Raw genomic sequence first — 18,673 nt, 5'->3', positions numbered from 1 at the left:
ATGGATGGAACTGACATATTAGGACTACCCAGGTTCATTAGAGAATTTTAAAATAAAAATAATGTAACAGGCTGTTTAAACAGGAATACCATATGAAGCGAACTTTCTCACATTCCCACCAATTTTACACTTTGCACCAATTATGTGACATTGGTTTGGGGTTCAGATTAGTATAACAGTTAATCATGCAACTCTGAATAGCTTGGCACACCTGTTACTTTTCATTTGCCTTCAACATTGCCGGAATTCTTCTGACCTTCTTTGCAGAGGCAGCTCTTAGCTATCTTATGCAAGAGGTTGGCCTTCCAACAAGGGATGGTGAGAATGGTTGATGGCCTCTATGGTACAAGTGATTAATGCCAAGGAGATTAGCTACAGGATGCTTGGATTCAATCTCCCTGACTGTTGGTAGGTGGTTGATTTTCTTGCTTCTGCAACTAAATTGATAAACAAATTAAAGCTCGTGCCTGCCAGCTGCTCATCGCTATGTAGGATCCTGTTTAAAGTAATTTAGCGGCGAAATTGAGCTATCAGGGAAAAGCAAAGGGCCTTTAAAGGAATACTTGATTCCTCTTGGAAGCACATGACAGCTGCTGTAAAGATAAATTTTGTGTTGCAAATCATAAGATCAAAAAACATCATTTTTAGGAAGATAGTTAGTTATTTATTCACCATATGTTTTCTCCCTCAAAGTCAACAGATTTGGAAAAGAGAATTAGCTTGGTATTTATGGAAATATGCTGTGCAATGTTACTTAAGGGGGCTTGTTTCTCACACCTTACTTCAGCAGTCGGTCCTGCTATCTTTTGACATCTTCATTATCATGCCATACAGTCTCTCTGCTGGCATGCTGGCATGAGAGCTGTTTTGTGTTTCTTTTACCCCTTCTGCATCCATAAAAAGCAGTTTGTTATATGGTAACATTAATTACATGACATCAAATACATTTGGTGACCTTTAGCTGACATGCAGTCAGTTGTGAAAATCAATTAACAAGTCTCTCTCAAACAGTGCTCTAAGAAATTAAGTTACTTATATAATTTAACAAAAGTTTTTTTGCTTCTAACTCAGTAATTCATGATACAAAACATAATTTTGTTTTACTTAGTTGCCCTTATATAAATTTTGCTAAAATACTGATAATGTTTATTTGAACAGAAAAATAGACTATTCTGCAACACATGCAGGTCATGTGACGACTCCATACATCTGATACTCATAGAGCCAAGAAGATGGCAAACGTGAAAATGCAGAGGTTACCCAAACATCTGCACTTGAAAAATAAAATACTTAACTACCTCTTTCTTACACTGATTTCCACTGCCTTGGTTGTGAGCTGTAAATGTGAGATGTACCAGTTTGTGATACTATTCTTGAAAGTCACAACTATGTGTTAAGTACATTTTAATAAACGGCAAACTAAGGTTTTATAGCAGGGAATACACATTAGAACTTGTGATTTGTCAGAAATTAATCATATGATTAATCTAGCAAGTGGTATTTGTTATCCTGAATACAATGAGGCCTCCACCCATCTGCACCCAATAGACAGTAGTGTGCATGCTCATGTTCCTTTGGTACGGAACAAAAATTTATTGGGAATGCTGCTCTTCCTTCACTGGAACTGGCTAATGCATTTTATCTGGAGCTCTTGTACTCAAAGCAAAGGCAGCAGAGATTTTATTATATACAAGGTGCTGCCAAGACAAGGCACAAGAGAGATCGACCGCTGCAGTCTTAAAGTCATCAGTCTTAGATGTAATTATCTGGTAATGATAACCTTTTGGACGACTCATTCTTTTCTAACTGCATTTTATCCATTCAATTTCATACTAATGATTATTTTCAATTGTGCTTTCACACAGGAATTCTCAGAGACCTAACAAACATGTTGCTTTTCAAAAAGTCTTCTTAGGAATACTTGGAACATAGGAACAGGAGTAAGACATTCAGCTTCTTGAGCTTTTCTGCCATTCATTTGGATCATGATTGATCTGTACCTCAACCTCACTTGCCCACCTTTGCTCCATGTACCTAACAAAAATCTATTGATCTCCATCTTGAAAGTTTCAGTTGAACAATAGGCAACAAGATTCATTATTAAGTGTTTGTTGTGACATTTCAGGACATGATTAGCATCATCTGACACTCATATATTCTTTCTGGAATTGAATTAAATCTTTCAAATGGTCGGACTCCCTACACAGTACTTGGATCTGTCTTGTGTTTTTTTTTCATTGTTCTCTCTTTAGGTAGACTTCTCAGTAAACCTCAGCAGGATAAGGGAGCAGTTGAGCATGGTAAAATCCTGCTGAAGTCATTAGGTTGTGGAATTTGGTTAAATAGGTTGGAATGAATTATTTGTACGGACATAAGGCATGCAATCTTTTCTCCGGAATTTATTTACTTTGTGGAACTACTGTAATTTTCAATGGAATAAAGAAAATAGTTTGGCTGTTACAGATTTTAAAGCTTCACCTCAGCAACAGGTTTTGACAATAAAAAAGTAAATAGTTATGAAATTAAATAAAAGTATAAAATATTAAACAAATTCATTGAAACAAGGGAAGTAGATTCCAAGTGCCAGAGTAGAGCAATTCAACTGCACAATTTTAAGCAAAGCAAATTGCAGCATGAGTAGCTTTCCATGTGAGTGTTTGGCATGCGGATGGAGTTTTCTTTGCTTTTGAGAGACAGCGAACTGTCTTTTGTATCAAGGGCGAGTTGCACCAGTAGAACCCATGTTAAGCATAATTTGCATCTTTTGACAAATTGTTTGGGAGTATAAATTCATAATTCCTACATATTGTGTTCCTTAATTTACATCTCCTTTCTCCTAATATGTAGATGCTATCTGTCTGCAGACTTGTGATTGGTACAGCTGATATCTACCATGTATAGAATGGTGGCATGTTGGTTTAGCATTAATGATGACTCTGCATCTCAGCACTAGGACCTGTTAGCAGATGAGCAAAATTATATATTTCATACTGATATGTTGGTCATTTAAAAAAAGTTTCATTATACTATTAACCTGCTGAAACAGTTACTATAAAAATTACATACCTTGGCGCGAAACAGGAGTTTTATATCATGTCTAAACAGCCACTTGTGTGTTTATATATTGTATATGTATGGAAATAATATGTATCATGAAACACATGGGCAAATTTAGGAAAAGAAGATCAGAAATGTATTTGTGTTTCCTTGTCTATACTGATTTTGTCTTGTATTGAGGTTAGGCGGAACTAATGTATGTGTAATATCTTGTAGCTTCCCAGGAAACCGACATTTAAATGTCATATGAGCTTGGACTGAAGATACGTGTCTTTGTTGTAGAGGTGTCTTTCATACAGCTACACTTACAACTGCTCTTTCAAAGAGCCAGCACAGGCACAATAGGCCTAATGGCCTTCTGTGCTGTATGTTTCTGCGATTCAAAGGACTCTTTAGTTCTATCATGGTTAATTTTTAGAACTGCAGACAGTATTTTGTAACAAGATTACTGTACCAAAAATAAAACTTTAACATTTTCAAAGTGCTAGTGTTTAATCATTAAGATCTATACTTTCTTGACCAGCCAGAATGAAAAAATAAGCATTATTCCATTGTTAAAAATAAATCTTTCATTTAAAACTGTAAACTTCAAATCTGGTAAACTTGCTAAGTTTGGTTTGACATTGTACTTTGAAAATAAAGTCTATGATCATATTCTTTACATGGAAACCTTTATGAAATTTTATATGGTATTTTACATTTTCCAAAAGGAACTTCAGCCTAGTTTACAATACAGATATGTCAAAGCTATGAAGGCGTTTCTACATGGGCTTAGATATTCAGAATGAGAAACATTTGTGCATATATTTCCTTTCTAGAAAATAATCTAGCAACAATAATAAAATTAACAGAAATTGTAAAGTTGATTTGTTTTGATACAATTAGAATTTTCATAGCAGAAATCTTCTTCATTTGATAGATACATTCATCTATTTTGTTGAATGAAGACAATTCCAACCACTGCACTATATATATAGATCAAATTGATAGTGAAGCTTCACTATGATATAGGCAGTTTCACATCTGTCATTTAACTGGTGCAACTCACCCACCGCCCTCCACCCCCCCAACCCCCAACATTTTATTTTCCTGACCAATAATTTAGGGCCCAGGTTGTGATCTTTGAATTTTGAAAGAACTCATCAGCTTCAAAAATACATTTTTTTTCTTCACATGACATCTACAATGTTAACTTTTGCCAGTTTTTAAAGCTAAGTGTTAGCTAGAAACCATGATTAAGGAAATACACGGACGCGAAGAATATTTCTTAATAAGCACTATTTTTGGAATAAAGTACAATTTTAAAAATCGAGTAGCATAATTAATTCTGGTGCAGAAATATTGATGCATTCCTCAAAGGTTTAATTAAGGAAATTGAGCAAATACTGCAGTTCTACAACCAAAAGACCCTAATCTGAACTAAAATAAGCACATCTTTCGTGGAAGTGTTATTCTTCTTTGCTTCAAGGATTATTTGTATCCATTAGACAAATCACATGATACAATAATGGTATCCAATGTGGTTCAGTTATGCAACCAGAATCTGTAAATGAAATCCAGGCAATGCCCTTCAAATGATATCTCTATGATCCAGAATGTTCTGAAACATTCTGTCTTTCTGTCGTTTTTATTTGCAAACAAATACTTTCTGCTTGTCTCTGAGCGACCATCATGATCTCTATATTTAAAATGTGTGATCAGACTTTGTATTCTTCCATAGTCACTGGATAGACAGAAGGGACTCAGGAACGAAAAAGAATAGTGTGACAAAATTCTGATGGTATGAGTTAGCAGAAGTTTGCAGGTATATTTTTTCTGTTCTTCAGTGCTAATGTTCCATGGACAGGACCTTTACATTTTGTTAATGTTCTCAGGTTCCCTTCCATTAAACCCTCCTTTAGACTTTAAAGGTAACACTGGCTTGCTTGAAATAGTTTTCCATGCCATGCAAAAAATACAAAGCTCTGTTTTCTTGAGGATATGCAATTTAATTTCACAATTCCAGCTCAGACAACAGCCTGGCAGACCTGAAAGTTCAGATGTTGTCATCGTATACAGTGGAACAGCCACTTTCACCATATGTCACATGAATCTCTGGTGAGATGTGGTTGTCCAACTTGTTTCCTTCTTGGTTACCACTTTTCTTAACTATATCAGTTACACTTTCCATACTGTACATGCAGTTTTGTCCAAAGTGCTTCGCTGTCGAAACCACACCAGATTCTTCCAAATAATTTCCATCCTTTCGGGAGACACCATCCCTCTTACTAGGGCAGTCACTGTTGATGATATGGTAGGTGAGACTTGTTGGTCCAGAGGTGTTCCTTCCATCCAGAGACTGATCTTCTTCATCACTATCTGCATCAATGTACTTCTTTACCCCATCATCATGGAAAGTAAAAGCCATTGGCATAATGTTTTCTGGAGGTTTCATTCCAGTTGAAGAACAAGCTGTTGAAACTTCTACACCAGGCAGATGTTTCCCTGTATGTAATGGACCATCCATGGGACTGGTGATGCTTTGAGAGCCACCCACAATGGGGTCCACAATTGCTGACAGAGCTGTTACGTTTGTGTTTTGAACAGTATTGATATCACTTTCCATAAAGTTTACTTTGAGAGATCTAGATTTTATGGGGTTACCTTGTCTAGTTGAGCCTTTAGCGCTTTCTACAAACATGCTGCTGTGTTTATCTACCGCAGAGTTATAAGAGTTATTAGTATTGATGTCCAAAAGGTTCTTATGGTAACTGCCATCTAGTACTGTAGCAGTTTGCATGCTTGGTGCATTATCAGCTGGAAAGATTGGTGATTCTTGATCCTGAATTTTTTCAAGTCCCGGGTTCCCATACACTTTATTGGGCAGTATTACTGTAGGGCTGTGAGTAAACTTCCCAGCATCAGCAAACTCTGTAGCACAGCTAATGAAACTGTCTATGCTAGATAGACTTCTCATATCCACTACCCCATCTGGTGTGCTTAATAATGGATCCGAAGGACCAGACATTTTCTCCATCTCTATTTGATTTTGTGTTCTGACTCTGTATGTTTGACCCATTTGACTTATGTTCATATTGGGCTGAGATTGTGTCTTTGCCATTTTACTGTACATGTCTTCCAATTTCTGTACATTTAAGTGTTGTGGGCTAACAATTGGGGTGCATGCATTTCCTGGAGAGCTTTGTCCTTTGTATTTAGTTTCAGGAGATTTGTTAGAGCTGGTCTCGGATACAGTCCGCTTTCCCCATTTCCACTTGGGTGATAGACTAGCATCCTGCAGTTTTTCACTTTTGCTCATGTTTTCTCCATTTTTCTCAACAACAATATCCATAAGTTCTATGCTGCGAGCAAAAGCGTCTTTCATGTTCATTGAAACAATGCTTCCATTTCTCTTAGCTCTTTCAAGTGCTTCTCTTCGTTTTATTGCTTTCTCCTGTCTCTTCTGTTCCTTGTAGAACTCTGAGAAATTGTTCACAATAATTGGTATGGGAAGTGCAATCACCAACACACCTGCAATACAACACAGTCCACCAACTATCTTGCCCAACAAGGTTTTAGGATAGATGTCACCATACCCAACAGTTGTCATAGTGATAGTGGCCCACCAGAAAGAAGCAGGAATGCTCTTGAACTTAGTGTCATCTTCATCCTTTTCAGCAAAAAACACCAAACTTGAAAATATCATTATGCCCATAGCCAGGAACAAAATCAACAGTCCAAGTTCATTATAACTTCGTCTAAGTGTGAATCCCAGAGACTGCAAGCCTGTAGAATGTCTAGCTAGTTTGAGAATTCGTAATATCCTCATTATCCGGAAAATCTGAACCACTCGTCTGACATTCTGGAACTGAAGCACACTTTTGTTGGATTCTGTGAGAAAAATAGTGACATAATATGGCAAAATGGCTAATAAATCAATGACATTCAGCGGACCTTTAAAGAACTTCCATTTGTTTGGTGATGACAAGAAACGCAACAGGTATTCCATGGTGAACCATGCAATGCACACGGCTTCGACATGAGCCAGCTGTGGGTTGTCCGTGAACTGTCCAAATTCATCTTTGTCTTGTAGTTCAGGAAGTGTGTTGAGGGACAAGGCAATTGTTGATAATACTATGAAAAGAATAGATATAATTGCCAAGGTCTGTAAAAGAAGAGAACATTTTATCCATTAGAGAGTTCAGAATATGACACTTTTCATGTTTTCCTTTCTTTTCTCTCACACAGTATATCTGAACATGTAAAAAGGATTTGATATTGGCTGTCATTAGTGATTTCTATGAATTATTCTAAGCTCTTCCTGTCACAGATATTTGAGTTATCTTTCCTCATGTTTATTTTAAAATTATTGGACAGGATGTCATTGATGTGGTTGATACATAAAAGGCAGTATATGTTCAAAATATAAATATTCAGTTAAGGTATCAAAGTCCAGAAATACCTGTTGGTGATAGAAGTGGCAAACTCACTTAATATGTTCTTTTGACATTCCCCTGTCTGATTGGCACCCACAGTTCGCTTGTTTTATCCTGATGATACCTCTCCATACTGGCACAATGCACTGGATTTTACAGATCCCCACGAAGGTGGCAGATATGAGGTGTGGCAAGCCCACTGCATTCCTGTCCACCCATGATCTGTCCCTTATAATATGGTGGGTGGCTGGGTGCCGAAATTGGCAGCCCACCCACCATTTTTAAATAAGTAATTAACAGGCAATTGAACTTGTTACCAAACCAATTGACCTCTATTTCATGCTGTTCACACATAAAACAGTTGACATGGACAGATGATGGGAGTAAGGAACCTCTTTTGGAAAAACACTTTTGTAAAGGTAGTAAGGAAGGAATTTTGGGGGTGCCCTTTGCGCATCAGGGGCAGGCCCACCCAAGATGATATTCCCCCACCTTTCTTCCTCATTGCCTCGGCACCAAAACCCACCCTCCCTACATTGCCCGATGCCTCCTTGCACAAAACGGCTGAGCTGGCTGGCTCCAGCGTCCATTGTCTCTTCTTGCCAGGGACTGCCTGCAGTCCCAGCAGCACCCACTACTGCCACTGTTTTAGCACTGCTGGGACTGTGAGAGCTCTCAAGGGCAGGACCCCCTCCCACTGAGGGGTAGAAGTCCCACTTGGGAGGGCCTTTTCTTTGTTCTGTTGGCTGGCTGATTCTTGTAACAGTGGTGGTGGGGGCGTTTGAGCAATATGCACCCCCACCCCTCTCATGAAATTCAGCCCAATATCATTGCCCATTCCTGGAATCATAAAGCATTTGGGGTACTGAGGAGCTTGGATCTCCTTGTTTCTATCCCAGTTTCAAATAATTTAGATATACCATAGCAGCAACTGCTCCAGTATTAATGCCTGTAGTATACCACTTTTGACCCTTACCATTTCTACACACCATTTACACTCACTATTTGCTTTCTCTGGTTTAGTCAGTTATCAATCTATCTCAGGAGATTACCTCCTATTGTATTTCATGTTCAAAGATTTTGGATAGGGTGAAAGAAAAATGAAATCCATCCTTTCCCAGTTGCACTTTAATGCAGTAAAAGTTAATGTATTATTTTCACAGAAAAGATGAATAAGCTCTTTACTGTTAAATTATTAATTCCATTCAGTATCTACTGGAAAATAGTTGCTCTGTGCTGTCAGCTGTGGAACCCATTAATCTATGGTTCACTTGACAGGCCACAAAGGTTTAATGGTCCTTAATAACGGTTCAAAGAATGGGAAATAATTTGACGGCATCTCATTTATGGTTCACACAATGTTCCATAATCAAATGATTGTGCTACCGCCTGAGCAGAACATCTCAAAGTGGCCAGAAAGAGCCAAAAATTCTATATTATTTTCTCATAAAGCAGAACAGGGATTTACTATTTATGAATAAAATATCTACAATAAATTTCAGGGTGTTGTTGCTTTCAGTGAGATTATTTCTACTTATTAGAGGTAGCTCCTGTATAGGTCTGAACGTGGTTTCCCCAAGGACATTCATTGGTTGGTCCTAACTAGGCTAAAGTTAAACTGCAGTTGATAGTCACTAACAAGTATGAGTTTAATGCTCAGATGGCTGAACAATCCTGCTAACTATTAATATGGTTCTCACTAAGCTCAGTGACAATGGAATGCTTAATGGGCCTGCTTGGGTTAAGGCTGCTTCCTCTGTTTGGTCTTATTACTGGAGATGTCACCACATGATCTCCTGCCTCCAGGAGCCTAGTCCCCACACTCATGCTGCTGGCCTGCCTACATGTCCATACTCATGGTGCACTGCCTTCCCACATCCTTCGGAAAATGAATGGACTCTTTACTACCCAATTGGAAGATTATCGACTGTCAGTTAAACAATCCTTTTTCTCCATGTTTAATATTTTTCTAACTAGTGAACAAAAGAGTTCTTCCAGCAGTGTCTTGGAAATGAATCATTCATTCTTGGAGACTCCAGGAAGAACCCTGACAGGTTGGAAACCTTAGCTTAGGTGCATTTGTAGATTTTTGCTCTCCAGATCACTAATTGCTAACAGTAGAGTAGGGCTTCCCAAACTATGGGTCACAACCCCCAGTGGGGTCACGGGATAAAATTTTGGAGTCACGAGCTCAGAGGCAACAAAATTTGACATGTAGCTCAGACTGATTTCTGACAGCTGCAAGATCCCTTTAAATACTTGTGTTTCCTCTGTTGGTGCGCGTGGCCTATTAGGCTGCTCTCTGAGGCCCAATTGCTGCTGCAAAATATGCCCATGAATAGGTTTTCCTGTTTTTTTTTAAACCCCTGTATTTTCATCATGCTAAACTTCTGTTCCCCACCCACCCTACCCCCAACTCACCCTATTCGACAACTCTCGTACCCCCCAAATTTTCACTCTGGGGTCACATAAGGCATTAAAATGGGGTTATACCAGGAAAGTTTGGGAAGCACTGCAGTACGGCATAGCTATTGTGACTCTCTAAGATTAGCAAAGTAGGCTCGCAAGGCACCCAATACTCTAGTAGATTATTTAGAAACTTTTAAAACATATCTTTATACCAAACTGAAATTGTACAGCACATATTGCAAATTCAAACCAGATGAAATGATAGTCAGCATATACGTTGCATCCTTAGCTTCAAACACTATTTAACTTACAAATGATATTGTTACTTGTACACAGGCATTCCCAAAATAGCTTTGTACCAATACAAAATTGACTGTTAATACTGCAAATGTAAAGAAGGGATGTAAACTTCTTTCTCCACAAAGATCTGAGATTATTTCAAAGAAGGGGACTTACATAACAGGTTATTTTTCAAACCAAAATAAACAAGCCCACTTAAATAATGTGAAATTTGGCAAGCCAGATTTCCTGATGCGTTATTGTGATGCAGAGTTGGAATGCTGTGGTCTATGCATTTCCTAGGATTTCTGCAGATTCCAAATATGTCCCTTCCCCCAAGGAGAGACCATAGGCATCCATTAGCGATGGCAATTTGGATTAATTTCGACCTCCAAATTGAAAACATAAATGTTACTTGCACAATACCTAAAGAAAGACAACTATCGCAAGACTACCGGGAGGTGGAATATTAGAAGGTATGTCATAGAACCAGGAAAGGCCTCGGGAAAACAAGCTTTCCTGTCATTTGGAACTATTTTAGTGATATCACTTAAGGGTGAAGTTCTACAATTTCTACACCATTACTTTGGTGAATCAACTACATAAACCCTAGAAAAATGGAGTAAACTGTGTTTCTGCGGCTATTCCATGGAAGGTATGGTAGCAGAACCCCTGCAGAAGTTTATTCCATTAGTCTCCAATAATCATTACAATCGAGAAAACTAGCAAATGCTGCACTTGCCTTCAATAAAGTGGCAGATGAATTCTCAACAATCCAACCAATCATTGTTCTAAAACTGACACAACTCCCTCCAAATTCAATCATAATATTGCAACTCTCCTTTCTCCCCCACTTCCCCAAAAGTACCACGTCCAACTTCTTTCCTATTCCTCCCAAAACACCGCTCCAATATCCTTTCTTACCATTCATTGCTCAATTCCTATCACTTTCATCCATTTCTCTGTCCTTTATTCTCATCCGTTTTCCCCTTACTCTTTACGGTAGACTGACGTCCATTTTTCCAATCAATCAGCATCCTTATCTCCCTTTGCATTATGATGACTCTTCCATTGCCTTCCACTCAGCTTGCCTGCTTATTCCCATCTGCAATGGCATTAGACAGGGTTCCTTTCTCCTTTCAGAGCTGCTGCTAGTGTCAGAGGATGCAGTCTTTTTATACTGCTGCCCTCACTCACTCTAACATATCGCCCTCTGAATTTGCTGCACTCCATTCTCTCAGGTCTAACCCCAACATTGTTATCAAACCTGCTGACAAGGGTGGTGCTGTTGTTGCCTGGTGTATCGTTCGTCCTCTATCTTGCAGAGGCTGAGTGCCAACTTTCAGTTGCTTCTTCCTCCCTCCCCCTAGACCTGAACCCACTGCTGAACATCAGGCCATTGTTTCTAGGACTGTCACTGACCTCATCTGCTCTGGAGATCTTCCCTCCACAGCTTCCCACTTCATAATACCCCAACTCCAAACAGCTTCTACCTCTTTCCCAAAATCCATAAACAGGACTGCCCTAACAGAACCATCATTTCAGCCCATTCCTGTCGCACTGAACTCATTTCTTCCTATTTATTTCTCCTCCTGTCCAGTCACTTCCCTTCTACGTTCGTGACTCTTCTGACGCTCTACAGCATTTCAACCATTTCCAGTTTCCTGGCCTTAACCACCTCCTCTTCACTATTAACGTCCAATCTTTCTATGCCTCCATCCCCCATCAGGATGATCTGAGGGCTGTCCTCTTCAGCATCAATAGTGTTGACACGTGGCACTCGCTTAGCAATAACCTGCTCACTGAAACTCAATTTGTGTTCTGCCAGGGTCACTCAGTTCTTGACCTTATTAGAGCCTTGGTTCAAACATGGACAAAAGAGCTGAACTCCACAGGTGAGGTGAGAGTGACCGCCCTTGACATCAAGGCAGCATTTGACCGAGTGTGGCATCAAGGAGCCTTAGCAAAACTGGAGTCAATGGGAATCAGGGGGAAAATTCTCCGCTGGTTGGAGCCATACCTAGCACAAAGGAAGATGGTTATTGGAGGTCAATCATCTCAGTTCCAGGACTTCACTGCAGGAGTTCCTCAGGGTAGTGTCCTAAGCCCAAACATATTCAGTTGCTTCACCAATGACCTTCCATCGTAAGGTCAGAAATGGGATGCTCGCTGATGATTGCACAATGTTCAGCACCACTCGCAACTCCTCAGATACTCGAGCAGTCCATGCTTAAATGCAGCAAGACCTGGACAATATCCAGGCATAGCCTGACAAGTGGCAAGTAACATTCATGCCACACAAGTGCCAGGCAATGACCATCTCCAAAAAGAGAGAAACTAACTATCACCCCTTGACATTCAATGGCTTTACCATCGCTGAATCCCTCACTATCAACATCCTGGGCCTTAGCAATGACCAGAAACTTAACTGGACTAGCCGTACAAATGCTGTGGCTACAGGAGCAGGTCAGAGGTTGGGAATTCTGCAGATCTCACCTCCTGACTCCCCAAATCCTGTCAAGGTACATGTCTGGAGTGTGATGGAATACTCCCCACTTGCCTGGATAAGTGCAGCTCCTGCAACACTCAATAAACTTGATATCATCCAGGAAAAGCAGCACACTTGATTGCATTACTCCACAATAATTCACTCCCTCCACCATGATGCACAGTGGCAGCAGTATGTACCAGCTACAAGATGCACTGCAGGAACTCACCAAGCCTTCTGAGACAGCACCTTCCAAACCCAAGGTCGCTACCATCTAGAAGGACGAGGGCATCAAACAGATGGGAACACCACCACCTGGAAGTTCCCCTCACCACCTTCACTGTGGCTGAGTCAAAATCCCGGAACTCCCTCCCTAACAACACCATGGGTGTACCTACATCACATGGACTGCAGCAGTTCAAGAAGGCAGCTCACCACCAACTTCTCAAGGGCAACTAGGCATGGGCAATAAAGGCTGGCCTAGCCAGCAAGACCCAAATCCCATGAATGAATTGAAAAACAGCGCTTCTGATATGTCTTCCTAGTTCCTCAACCAAGGATTCCCCTTGCTGACCAAACCCCTACACCCCCCCCCACACTGTGGCTGACAGGGCCTTCAACCCTGGCCGACCTATTTCTCACGCTTCTACTGTCACACCTTCCCCCACCCCCTCCCAGAACCACGATAGGGTTGCCCTTGTCATCACTTTTCACCCCACCCACCTCCACATTCAAAGGTTCATCCTTTGCCATTTCCGGCACCTCCAACATGATGCCACCACCAAACAGATCTTCCTGTGCCCTTCCTGTCAGCATTCCAAAAATACTAAAGAGACCAATCCTCCGTGACACCCTGGTCCACTCCTCAATCACGTTCCACACCTCGTCCTCTTCCATGGCACCTTCCCATGCAATCGCAGGAGGTGTAACACCTGCCCTTTTACTTCCTCTCTCTTCACCATGCAAAGCCCCAAACACTCCTTCCAGGTGAAGTAGCAATTTACTTGTACTTCTTTCAACATAGTATACGGTATTTTTTGCTCAGTGTGATCTCCTCTACATTGGGGAGATCAAACACAGACTGGGTAACTCCTTTGCAGAAGATCTCTGCTCAGTTCACAAGCATGACCCTGAGCTTTTGGTTGCTTGCCATTTTAATTCACCACCTTGCTTTCATGTTCTCATTCCTGTCCTTGGCCTGCTGCAATATTCCAATGAAGCTCAGTGCAAAGTTCAAGACACAGCACCTCATCTTCCAATTAGGCACTTTATAGCCTTCTAGACTCAACATTAATTTCAACAATTTCAGATCATTAGTTCTGTGCCCCATTTTGATTCTGTTTTTGCCATATGCTAGTCTGAATCTTGTTTTTCACGTTTTTGCTTTTGAACAGAGCTGTTCATTATTCTGCCATTAGTACTCACTCTGGACATGCTTTGTCTCTTTACTACACTCGTTATAAATCCCTTTGCCTTTTGTTCCATGACATGTTTGTCATTGAAACTCTCTCACCCTCTACCCTATCCTAAACCTTCCCTTTTGTTCTTCCTCCCTTCCCCCTCTTCAATGGCATAAAACCCATCAAAGTTCTACCTTCCTTTGAAGAAGAGTCATATTGGACTCTTGTTTCTCTCTCCATAGATTATGTCAGACCTGCTGAGTATTTCCAGCACTTTAAGTTTTTATTTCCTTAACTTTACTTTCTTTTCCCCCCAAATTGAAAACTTCTATGGATTATCTGAAGTAATAATTGATGGTAAATTTCCAGCTTTGTTTGAACAATTGATTTAGGGATGAATATACAGTTGATATTAATCATTTACTTACTAGAAAGTTATTACAGAATATATATTTTCAACTAATAAACTTAAAATTGTCAGTTACATTGGGCAATATAAGGCAGGATACAATTTTTAATGTAGCAGTGTCATTATTCTGCTGTATCAGTCTGTTAAAGTACAATTCATTGGCAGCACATTGCATCATTTCATGGGGATTGAGTGAAATAAGGCTGTTTGAATGACTTTCCAGGGTGTTTTTGGAACAATGTACTTAGAGCATCAGGGAGTAAGTGTCCTTACATGGGACGTTAAGATTAAAAGCATGTTTTTATTGAAGCATTCAAATCAGGAACCTGTAACTAAATAAAGTGTTAATAAAATTATTTACAATGTTGTGCCTGGGTGCCATTTATAAGAAAATGTAATCCAACTTGGAAATACATTGGTGCAATTTGATTAGCCATGTTTATGAATGTTTATTAACAACAATAAAAATATGCTAGAAATCTGAAATTAAAACAAAAATACTTGAAATACACAGGCCTTTCAGTGCCTGAAATGGGAAATGGCAGGTAAAGGACGTGGTGTAAAATCTTCATCAAAATTGGGAATTGAAAAATAAATGAGCCTTTATATAGCAAATCCCTCACTGTATCCTATTAATAGGGTTACTTCTCTTCCAGTTCTCAGTTCTGATGAAGAATCTGCACCTGAAATGTTAACTTTCATTATCTTACGATGCTGATGGACCTCGTATGTAGTTCCATAATTTTCTATTTTTATTCTGATATGTATTAAATACCACACTAAATCCAGTTATAATTTATAAATTATAACCTTTTGGTAAATAAATTGCACTTGGTTAAGATTCAGGAAACACGACCTTTATTGCAGATCTAATAAACATGTGCTGTTGCTAAGTTGCATCACTAGGTCTAAATGTTCAGGAACTACTGATAACCTGTTGCTAGGATCCAGACAGCAGATTGCTTTTATATCAATGGATGCTATTTCATGGTTCGTGAGCCGAGTTATTAATATGGACTAAGTCAAAGCCGTGACCCAAACACCTGAGGAATCCACCCACACCTGTTGCATAAAATTTGACTAAAACAGGCATGTTCTGCTTGTCACATAGGTGATGGAGAATGGCTTGATGGCATTAACGTTTTTTTCTTCCCCTGTTTTTTCTATCCTGAGGCAAGGGCACCCCAGTATTCAAGGGGGTTATGAAAGTTCCCTATTAAAATAACAAGCTCCTAATGTGCATACATGCTTGGAATCTCAGTTTTCAGATGGTAGGCAGGAGATCACAATCCCCTAAAAACAAAGCTGCATTTATGTAGCAACTTTCATAACATCTGGATATCTGAATGTAGTTTACAGCCAATGAAATGTTTTTGAATGTTGCCACAACTTTAATGTAGGAAATGCGGAAGCCAAATTGCTCATAGCAAGGTCCTTCAATCAGCAATGTATTAATAATCAAATAATCCTTTTTTTTTAGTGATGTTGGTCTGGAGAACTCTCACACTCTTCTTCAAAATAATGTCATAATGCTATGGGGTCATGTACATCCACCTGAGTGAACAGGCAAAGACTTGGTTTAACATCTCATCCTAAAGATGGCCCCTCCAACAGTGCAGCACACCCTGAGTGCTCCATTGCAGTGTCAGCCTAGATTATGTGCTCAAGTTTGTGGAGATTCTTGCAGATATAAAGTTAGTTACCAGTTAGTTTATGAAGCCAAAGCCATGTCATATAATCAACATAGGTTAAAACTGATTATGAGTATTTAGATGTGGCTTATACAAATCTTATTTTATTTGGACAGGAATAAGGACTCAAAATGAATTATATTATTTTCCTCCTACCTCTCCCTGGACCATGACCCCACCACTGAACATCAAGCCATTGTTTCCAGGACTGTCACTGACCTCATCTCCTCTGGGGATCTTCCTCCCACAGCTTCCAACCTGATAGTTGCCCAACCTCGGACGGCCCGCTTCTATCTCCTACCCAAAATCCACAAACAGAACTGCCCCGGTAGACCGATCATCTCAGCTTGCTCCTGCCCCACAGAACTCATTTCTCGTTATCTTGACTCCTTTTTCTCTCCCCTTGTCCAGTCCCTTCCCACCTACATCCGTGATTCCTCTGACACCTTACGTCACATCAACAATTTCCAGTTCCCTGGCCCCAACCGCTTCCTCTTCACCATGGACGTCCAATCCCTCTACACCTCCATCCCCCACTAGGATGGTCTGAGGGCCCTTAGCTTCTTCGTCGAACAGAGGCCCGAACAATCCCCATCCACCACTACTCTCCTCCGTCTGGCTGAACTTGTTTTCACGCTGAACAATTTCTCCTTCAACTCCTCTCACTTCCTCCAAATAAAAGGTGTGGCTATGGGTACCCGCATGGGCCCCAGCTATGCCTGTCTCTTTATGGGGTATGTGGAACATTCCTTGTTCCAGTCTTATTCCGGCCCCCTTCCACAACTCTTTCTCCGGTACATCGATGATTACTTCGGTGCCGCTTCATGCTCTCGTCGGGACTTAGAAAAATTTATTAATTTTGCTTCCAATCTCCACCCCTCCATCATTTTCACGTGGTCCATCTCTGACACTTCCCTTCCCTTCCTTGACCTCTCTGTCTCAATCTCTGGTGATAGACTGTCCACCAATATCCATTACAAACCCACTGACTCCCACAGCTACCTCGACTACAGCTCCTCACACCCCACTTCCTGTAAGGACTCCATCCCATTCTCTCAGTTCCTTCGTCTCCGTCGCATCTGTTCCGATGATGCTACATTCAAAAACAGTTCCTCTGACATGTCCTCCTTCTTCCTTAACCGAGGTTTCCCACCCACGGTCGTTGACAGGGCCCTCAACCGTGTCCGGCCCATCTCCTGCGCATCCGCCCTCACGCCTTCTGCTCCCTCCCAGAAACATGATAGGGTCCCCCTTGTCCTCACTTATCACCCCACCAGCCTCCGCATTCAAAGGATCATCCTCCGCCATTTCCGCCAACTCCAACATGATGCCACCACCAAACACATCTTCCCTTCCCCCCCCCTATCGGCATTCCGTAGGGATCGCTCCCTCCGGGACACCCTGGTCCACTTCTCCATCACCCCCTACTCCTGATTTACTATGGCCTGGATTTTTCTCTCAATGGTGAAAGGTGCCAGCAGTCCATTACACTTGCACTTGCTGACAAACTTTCTATGGGAGTCTGCACTGGAATTTATTGTAATTAGTTGGCTAGGTATCTAACATGTGGTTCAATCCCCATTCTGGCGAAGTTGATGTTGAGCCTGTCTCCTCACCCTGCCCAGTAGTAACATCACAGCATAAGTGACCCTAGAATAATCGAGGATGCTACCTGAAGAAGAAGAAGAGAACAAAAACAGCATGGCGACCTTTACAGGGTCTGGGACTTGTGTGAATGGGGAAAGAAACTGTGGGGAGAATTTTCCCCCCATGGGGGTTGGGGGGGGGGGGAGCGGGGAGAGAGAGAGAGAGAGAGAGCGGTGTGGGGGGATGGGGGGGGGGTGTTGTGCGTTGTGCAGGGGCGGGAGCGAACCCAATCGATGCCCCCGATAGGGTCCACGCTGCCATTTTACGTGGGTGGGCCAATTAAGACCCGCCTAGCGTGATGCACGCCCAGAAGCGCCGAGCGCTCCCTGTGCAGGCGGGGGGAGGGGGGTGTGGGGGGGTGGGGGGATTCCCTGAGTCGGGGCCTGAGCTCTATCGCGCATGTGCACGAAAGAGTGAGGAAATCTCCCTGAGGGACAGAGGTGCCTCAGGGAGATTAGTTTAAGTTTTAAAAAGCTAAATAAAGAAAAGAAAAAATTTAAAGACATGCCCCCTCATGTGACAGTGTCACATGAGCTGGGACAATGAATTTTTATAAAAATTTTTATTCAATTTATAAACACTTCATGAAACCTCATCCCGCCCATGGATGAGGTTCCATGAAAAATGCGAAGGCCGCGTGGGCTCTTCACCTGCCCACCAACCTTAAGGTTGGACGGCAGCTCAGTTTATTGCTTTAATTAGTTTTTAAATGGCCTTAATAGGCCTTTGACAGTTCGGCGGGTGCGCAGCCGAACTGAAAATCTAAATGATGCACGGTGACATGGGACGCATGCCTGACGTCACCCCATGTCATTTTATGCCTCGGTGAGCGGGCCCCACCCCCACTTGCTGAGCTGAAAATTCTGGCCCCTGTATCT

At 41.2% G+C, this 18,673-nt stretch overlaps 1 protein-coding gene across 1 annotated transcript in view; it reads right to left on the bottom strand.

Annotated features, from left to right (window-relative positions):
• Positions 1-5,092: 5,092 nt before the first annotated feature.
• Positions 5,093-18,673, bottom strand: part of kcnb1 (potassium voltage-gated channel, Shab-related subfamily, member 1) — a 331,186-nt gene continuing 317,605 nt past the window's right edge. Inside the window, exon 2 of the mRNA XM_041205454.1 lies at positions 5,093-7,201. Coding sequence (XP_041061388.1) covers positions 5,093-7,201 — 2,109 coding nt within the window. The remainder of the gene's footprint in view (positions 7,202-18,673) is intronic.

The sequence above is a fragment of the Carcharodon carcharias genome, chromosome 14, assembly GCF_017639515.1.
Source record: "Carcharodon carcharias isolate sCarCar2 chromosome 14, sCarCar2.pri, whole genome shotgun sequence".
Classification (NCBI taxonomy): Eukaryota; Metazoa; Chordata; class Chondrichthyes; order Lamniformes; family Lamnidae; genus Carcharodon; species Carcharodon carcharias.
The sequence above is the reverse complement of the archived record's forward strand: the minus strand, read 5'-3'. Positions and strand labels throughout refer to the sequence as shown.